Source organism: Arachis ipaensis, chromosome B01, assembly GCF_000816755.2.
Source record: "Arachis ipaensis cultivar K30076 chromosome B01, Araip1.1, whole genome shotgun sequence".
NCBI classification, from domain to species: domain Eukaryota; kingdom Viridiplantae; phylum Streptophyta; class Magnoliopsida; order Fabales; family Fabaceae; genus Arachis; species Arachis ipaensis.
The window spans coordinates 48,810,158-48,818,692 of NC_029785.2; the positions used below are offsets into that span (position 1 = coordinate 48,810,158).

General features: G+C 36.0%; 1 protein-coding gene across 1 annotated transcript; it reads left to right on the plus strand.

Moving 5' to 3' along the window:
* On the plus strand, positions 225 to 2,988 carry LOC107630038 (protein disulfide isomerase-like 1-4). Its single transcript, XM_021109523.1, has 6 exons — positions 225 to 388; positions 793 to 877; positions 1,319 to 1,423; positions 1,496 to 2,266; positions 2,499 to 2,585; positions 2,695 to 2,988. Exons 1-4 carry the CDS (start codon positions 225 to 227, stop codon positions 1,658 to 1,660), a joined length of 519 nt encoding a protein of 172 aa, XP_020965182.1. The 3' UTR covers positions 1,661 to 2,266; positions 2,499 to 2,585; positions 2,695 to 2,988.

Here is an 8,535-nt window from a genome sequence, read left to right on the forward strand (position 1 = left end):
TTCTATCGCAACATGATGCTTTTCCCCAATTTTTTTGGTTCAATATACATTGCTGAAATTCAATTGTCAATGTTATTCTGAATATTTATTTGGTAAGATGAATTAGGATTTTTAGAATACGAAATTGAGCTTGGCAATATCTGGTTCCACTTTTAAGCTTTGATCTTTGTAAATAAGCAGAACAATTAGACCATTAATTAACTCCGAACACCTCTAACACTTTGATGCGTGCACAGATCTGGAGCAGGGGTTTAGTGTTAGGAGTCTTGGTGTTTGCTCTCGTCTTCGTATTTGTTTCTGCAGATGATGTTGTTGTGCTCACTGAAGATAACTTTGAGAAGGAGGTTGGTCAGGACAGAGGAGCACTTGTTGAGTTTTACGCTCCTTGGTAATAAAATAAAATAATCACCAATTCATTTTTGGTTCCTTTGTTGATTTAATTTTTACCTTATCTAGGGTTTAGTTCAATATATAGTTTGAATAGAATGTGTTATTATCATTTTTCTCGTTGATTTTTTAGATTAATAGATGTTTAACTTTATATTCTTTGATTTGATTCCTTTAATATAGGTTATTAGATGATAAGATCTCTGTATAATTGACACTAGAGAGAATGAGGGTACCAACGAGACTTTTTTTGTGCCAATTGAAGGTTCTGAGTTCGTTATATATATAGTTGCCAGGTTTTCACTCTGTCGGGTGATTCATCATGGCGATCCAGCAAAGATAAAATGAACATTTTTTTTCTAATTCTTAATCTGTGTTTCTCATACCACTTTTTTGTTACCATAGGTGTGGGCACTGTAAAAAGCTTGCCCCTGAATATGAAAAGCTCGGTTCCAGCTTCAAGAAAGCCAAATCTGTTTTAATTGGCAAGGTAAGCAAGCACAAGTGGTGTTTCTCACTTTCTCTATATTCAACACCTTTCTATAAAATACTATGAACTGTGTACAATTCCTCTGTTTCCCTTACAAACTATTCATACTCAATTAGTCATTTAAATCATGTTTTTTTTATTTATTTATGTTGTGCATGCGGTTGAATTAGATATGAGAGCGTTCAGTGAGCTTAGGAGGTTAGAGTTGTTCTTCAAAGACGAGAGCAGGCATGGCGTTTCCATTTTTTTTATCTCTATGAGCTTAGTCAGCACGTTGGAAATGTATTGCTTGGATTGTAAGTGCTTTTCTCATATCTCCGATGAAGCATATGCATTTTAGGAATTTATATATGCACAAAAATTTTTAAACAAGATATTCTCCTCAGTGATCTTAATGATAAATTAACTAATTTAATTATTTTGGAATTTATTTTTATATAGGAGTATTTCATCAGGCATATAGACGGATATGCTTTGAACACAGCAAGCGAGAAGGAAAGAGTAATTAACTATTTAGAAGTAGCCATTGAACACCGGGTTTGTGAGGTAATTAAACTCTACCAATTACTCATAATTAACTAGGTACTTAAGTAATAAACCATGATTATTGAAATGCAGGGAGTTAGGCTAGAATTGTGTGTAGACAACAAAATAGGGTTGCTTCCTGACATAATAAGAGTTCTGAGGGATTTATATAGGTATATACAACATCAAAAAAGGGAAGTACTACTAGATTTGATTTGTTTAGTTGGGCCTGGTGAATCAATCCTAATTTCACCTTGATTACCAGTTAAGACATCAACCTTACCCAACTTAGTGATGGCACTCATAAAGGCATTGTTAAATGCTGCTTCATTTGATGCAAACAAGTTTACCATTGACTTAGTCCTTGGATCTGTGAAGAGCACTTGATCAGAGGTGAAGAGACCCTTTCCTTGCTGCAAGTTCTTGAAGTATTGGTTGTCAAACTTTTGGAATGTGACTGGGTCCATGTTTATGGCAATTCTTGGATCAACTTTAAGTGGACACACTTGTCTAAGCTGGAATGCATATTGTAGATTCAAAGATGGATCAATTCTATTTCTTGGGTTGAAATTGTATATCCTATTTGAGAACATCCCACAGTGAGAGAATCTAATTGTATGTGCTCTTGATATTCTCAAAAAATCACATTTTAATCATACATCTAAAATTAATAATATATAAAAATACATATTTAGCATTTTATAAAGATTACTCTGCTACAAAAAGGATTTATAGGTGGTGAAGATCATAAGGTCAATCTTTGGGCAAACTGTATATGGTTACTTACTCTCAAGAGTACAAGTCTCTTCTTGCAAAATCTGTGGATTTATTGTATAAAGCTGAGGACATTACCATTTGACAAAGGTATTCATTATTAGCTTCATAGGAGTGTATGTATATATAATATTATTATTATGAATCAAATATTACCTAGATGGACCTGATAATTAATTTCTCTTGTTGCATGCATGTGCTGTGTGTATGTGATTTATTGTAAATAGCATCTAGATTATTCGTATAATTAAGATATATAATGTACATTTACTATCTGAGGAATTTCAGATTTCAGGATCTTCTAATTATGTTTTCTGTGCAGGACTTTAAGTTGGATGTCACAATTGGGCAATATGAAACTTAAGCTGATATAATAGACCTATGGGCATTGAGGTTCTTGATCTCCCAGGTTAGTTATTACTTATTACTTACCTTAACACAACTATTGCGTTTATTATGTTACAATGCATAATGCAACTGAATTGATGTGATATGTGAATGGACTATGGAATGAGTAGGGGTTGCTTTCCGAAAATTTAGTGAAGACCATGTATATTTCTTTTCTTGCTTCCGCTCGTGCATTTTCGATTAGAGGAGGCTCATGGGAAATGATAAGCAATGCAGTTCAACTGGATACATGAGAAATGAGGGTTTTTGGTGCACCTAGATGAGACCGTTTCTGTTGATTTTTCAAAGATTAAAGATGCAGTTGAAGGCCTGAGCAGGGAGAAACTCACCATACAAGCCATATGTGATGAGCAAGCTACGACTTTGCTTCTCCACAAATACAGTGTCATTACAGAATCACAAGGTCTTTGATTCATGATTTTCTTTTCTCATTTATTTTTAAATTCTTAGATCAATTGCTAAAAATGAAAGTTAGTAGGCTATTTTTAAATGTACAATTTTAGATTATAGCTACATTGATGTAACATAGTTATAGGCTTGTAGTATTTTTTGTTGTTTAGATTTGTAACATAGTTTATTACTTTTTAAGAGATTTGAAAACGCACAACGACGCGTACGCGTCCATGGCGCGCACGCGTGGAGTACGCGCACGCGTGGATATGCCAACGTTGGAGGTGATGACATGTCACCATGTCATGTTTTTCTATGCTTATTCATACAAGAAATTGATGATTTGTGTTTGAATAATGAATGCTTTTATACTTAAATGGTATATTTCCTTGATCTTTTGATTTTATAAATTTTGTAGGAAATAAGAAGAAAAAGAAGCAAAAAGCACAAAATAAGCAAAAAAAAAAAAAGAAAAAAAAAGAGCTTTGGGGCACACTTTGAAGTTGGAGCACACTTTGGAGGCTTAGGCCACGCTTTTAAAAGCATGACCCATGACCAAATTAAAGGAGATTGGCAATCAGCACACAAAGCTCCGCTCTTGCCAAGAGCAGAGCATTATCGTGAGGCAAAAATGAGCTTGGAAGCAAAATTTTCGCTAAGTTAAAATCTGGGGGCTCATAGCATGACCATGCCTCCTTCCAAGGGCTATAACTTGAGCTAAGATGTCCGATTGATGTGCTTCCAGTTGCATTGGAAATCCAACATTCAGAGCTTTCCAACGATATATGGCAATCTATATTTGGCATGAAATTAAGGCACGAGTGAAATACATCTTTAAGGACCAAAAATAAGCAAAAATGGGCACAAATGCATTCACCAGGATTCGAAAAGGGAGACCATAGGAAGCCCATCAGAGTAGCGCTCACTTGGAGAGCGCTCCGCTCTTGGAGAGAGCATTGTCGTGCTCTCTTCATGAAAATTCAAGAAAAATTGCTCCCCAAATACTTTCACCAAGGCTTGAACTTGGAACTTCACCAAGGAAGCAAGGATGCTACGCTCTTGGCAAGAGCAGAGCGCTACTTCCCTTATTCCTTGGTGCATGAGGCACGAGCTTGACACGGCCCAGGGAAGCATGTCACGCACAAGACACGGCCAAGGCAGCATGATGCTGCGCTCTCCCCAAGAGCGAAGCGCTATCCTGATGCACCCAAGCTTGGCACGCAACAAAGAGCCAAGGACAAGAGCCACGATGCTACGCTCTCACCAGGAGCTGAGCATTGCCCTGGGAGCAACACCCATGGGCCAAAAATTCAATAAAAATTTCATTTTAATTCAATTCTTCACCAATTGAACCAAGGCCATCCAGATCCACTCTTCCTCAAATCCAAAGCAAGCTAAACCCATTATCATCATTCAAAGGCACAATGATTAGTTAGCTTAGGAATTTATTTTAATTGTAATTTGTTTAGAATTTCAATTTCATTTTCATTTTCACTTTCTAAATCCTATATAAAGACATCAATTCCATCTCATTAAAAGAAGGGAGCTCCAATAGAGAGCATTGGAAGCTCTCTCTTAGTTTTCATTTTTGTTTTGAATCTTGGGTTGTGAATTGAAGAAATTCTGTTTCAATCTCACCTTGAATTCTCTCTTGTTCTCTTACTGCATAATTCAAATTTTCATTAGCTGTTGTTAATTTTCTTTTTCTGCAACCTATGCTCTTCTGCCTTGGATCTTGAATTGAGATTGAAGAGCTCCATTGATTCAAATTCTGAGAATCATCTTTCACTCTTCCTCTCAATTGATCTAAAGATTTGATTTTAATCTTCTTTGTTATTTTTAAATCTCATTTTCTTCTGCAAATTACTTTCTGTTTGATCAAGGAAGGAATTGAGATCTAGATCTACTTTCTAGTCTCATTGATCCCCTGAGATCTTTAATTTCTCTTTTAAATTTCACAATTGAGCTGAATTTAGCTTCTGTCTTGTTCTTCAAGCAATTTTTCAATTCTGTTTGAATCTGCTGCACTTACTTCATCTTTTACTTCTCTGTTTGATTGCACTTTACATTTTCTTCTTGAAGTTTTAATTCCCAGTACCCAATCCCTTTTACTTATCATGTAATTTAATTATTCTGCAATTGTTCTAAGTGCTGCTTATTGCTTTCCTTTAAATTTCATGCACCCAATCCCCTTTACATTTGATGCAATTAAAATTTTTTGTCATTTAAGATTCTGTCAATTTACTTTACTTGCTCTTTATGTTTCTGTCCAATTTTACTTTCTGCACTTTATAATTCTTGCAATTTACTTTCTGTTGATCAATTTCACACAATTCACTGAATGTTAGCTTGACTAAACTAATCACCCACTAAAGTTACTTGATCCATCAATCCCTGTAGGATCGACCTCACTCTAAGTGAGTTTTACTACTTGATGCGACCCGGTACACTTGCTGGTGAGTTTAGGTGTTTGGAATTCGTTTTCCAAAATATCCATCAAGTTTTTGGCGCCGTTGCCGGGGATTGATTTAGATCAACAATGATTAAGTGGGTGAGAAGTCTAGATCAAGCATTTTCTTTGTTTTTGTTCTCTGTTTTAAGTTGATAGCAAGGTGTTTGAGCTATTGCCTCACTAAGAAATTCTTTCTCTGTGACATGAATTTCAATTTTCATTGATGTTGCATTTTACAAAATACAAATGGAGTTCAACTCATCTTATGGTCAAACAAAATTTTATGGGATATCACCCACCATCACCAATCTCTAATGGTGGCTGGGAATATCACCAAGAAAATACAAATTCTAAGCACTCCAATCCATGGAGATTTGCTTCAGAGACACAAGATGAGCAAGAAAACCATATGGGATATTTTCCTCCACCACAAAATGATGCTAGTCATGATTCTAATGGTGGCTGGGAAGGAAATTCTAATGCTCCATATGATATTCATCCAAAGATATTATCACTTGACCATGCTTCAACAGAAAGCCCCTGTCAAAACTCACCACCCACACAAACTTCCATGAACCAAAGCCTCTCAAAGCTTGAGACCATGTTTGAAAAACATGAGAGGGAGGCACAGATATCCTGGAACGAGAAAGAGAATTCATTCAAAAACATAGAAGTGATGGTAAACCAAATGTTAAGTGCAAGGGAGAAAGTGGAAGAGCAAAATGAGGAGGCTACTGTATCAAGTGAAATTTCAATGAAGAATGAGGTGGTTGAAAATGAAACTGCACTTGAGATGACAAGGGAACATAAAGACTCACAACTCTCACAAACTTCCCTGACCCAAAAACTCTCAACAATTGAATCTGATTGAAAAACATGAAGAGAAGATGAAGAAATGTTGGGAAGATCAACAAACCTCCTCAATGAAAAAGCAATTAAGTCAAATGTTGCGTGCAAAGAAAGGAGTGGAGGAGCAAGAAAGTGAAGAAGTCATTCCAGAAAATTTACATTCAAGTGAGGCAGAGAAGTACATGAAGGAAGAGTTCATGGAACCACCAATTCAAAAGGCTCTGGATGAATACAAAACTCCAATAATCACACAGCAACCAAGTTTTGAATTCAAGACAACAATAATGAAGATGAACTACAAGGTTGTAGAGTTCCTTTTCTTCTCATTTGTTTCCAGCACTTAAATTGCATGATTATCTTCATCTTTTCTGTTTACATGAGTTGTATGAATAAAGCATAGCTTGAATCTTGATTTGTAACATGTTGTTGTTGCATTATGACTACCAACTTGAGTTTTGTAAGTTCAAAAGCAATAAAGCATCATGATCATAAACAAACAAGGAATTAAAGAAGAGTTTAGCATGTGCATACAAGTATTGGAAAGCTAGTATGATTAATTGTTGCTCAATTGCATTGGATTTTATTTAATTGAAGTTTTCATCTAGGACATTTTATGAAATCTTTTAAAATCATAAAAACCTTGAAGGAAGTAAATGCAAAATAAGGCAAGAAAAGAAAAAGGGAAAGAATGAGAAAGCTGAATCAAGGGAAAATTATAAGGAAAAGATTTCATAAATTGAGCTAGATAGAAGCATCAATCATTTACATTTCTTTTGTGATTGTAGCATGCTTAGAAAACTAGCTTACCATGAACATTGAGTTGCTATTCTTCTTACCTTGGATTGTCAATCTTTATTGCATGATTCTTTTCTTGCTTGGAGACAAGCAAGATTTAAATTTGGTGTTGTGATGACATGTCACCATGTCATGTTTTTCTATGCTTATTCTTACAAGAAATTGATGATTTGAGCTTGAATAATGAATGCTTTTGTACTTAAATGGTATATTTCCTTGATCTTTTAATTTTATAAATTTTGTAGGAAACAAGAAGAAAAAGAAGCAAAAAGCTTAAAATAAGCAAAAAAAAAAAAGAGCTTTGGGACACACTTTGAAGTTGGAGCACACTTTGGAGGCTTAGGCCACGCTTTTAAAAGCATGGCTCATGACCAAATTAAAGGAGATTGGCAATCAGCACACAAAGCTCCGCTCTTGCCAAGAGCAGAGCACTATCGTGAGGCAAAAATGAGCTTGGAAGCAAAATTTTTGCTAAGTTAAAATCTGGGTGCTCAAAGCATGACCATGCCTCCTTCAAAGGGCTATAACTTGAGCTACGGATGTCTGATTGATGTGCTTCCAATTGCATTAGAAAGCTGACATTTAGAGCTTTCCAACGAAATATGGCAATCTATATTTGGCATAAAATTAAGGCACGAGTAAAATGCATCTTTAAGGACCAAAAATAAGCAAAAATGGGCACAAATGCATTCACCAGGATCCGAAGAGGGAGACCAAGGGAAGCCCATTGATGAGCGGATAATTTATACGCTTTTTGACATTGTTTTCAGTATGTTTTTAGTAGGATCTAGTTACTTTTAGGGATGTTTTCATTAGTTTTTATGTTAAATTCACATTTCTGGACTTTACTATGAGTTTGTGTGTTTTTCTGTAATTTCAGGTATTTTCTGGCTGAAATTGAGGGACTTGAGCAAAAATCAGATTCAGAGGTTGAAGAAGGACTGCTGATGCTGTTGGATTCTGACCTCTCTGCACTCAAAGTGGATTTTCTGGAGCTACAGAACTCGAAATGGCGCGCTTCCAATTGCGTTATAAAGTAGACATCCAGGGCTTTCCAGAAATATATAATAGTCCATACTTTGGCCAAGAATGGATGACGTAAACTGGCGTTCAACGCCAGCCTTCTACCCAAATCTGGCGTCCAGCGCCAGAAAAGGATCCAAAACCAGAGTTGAACGCCCAAACTGGCACAGAAACTGGCGTTCAACTCCACAAATGGCCTCTGCACGTGCAACACTCAAGCTCAGCCCAAACACACACCAAGTGGGCCCAGGAAGTGGATTTATGCATCAATTACTTACTTATGTAAACCCTAGTAGCTAGTTTATTATAAATAGGACCCTTTACTAGTCTTTTTGACCATCTTTGGTCTCAGTTTTATTCTATTGTTCATCTTATTAGACTATTGATCTCGTTTAGGGGGCTGGCCATCTCGGCCATGCCTGGACCTTCACTTATGTATTTT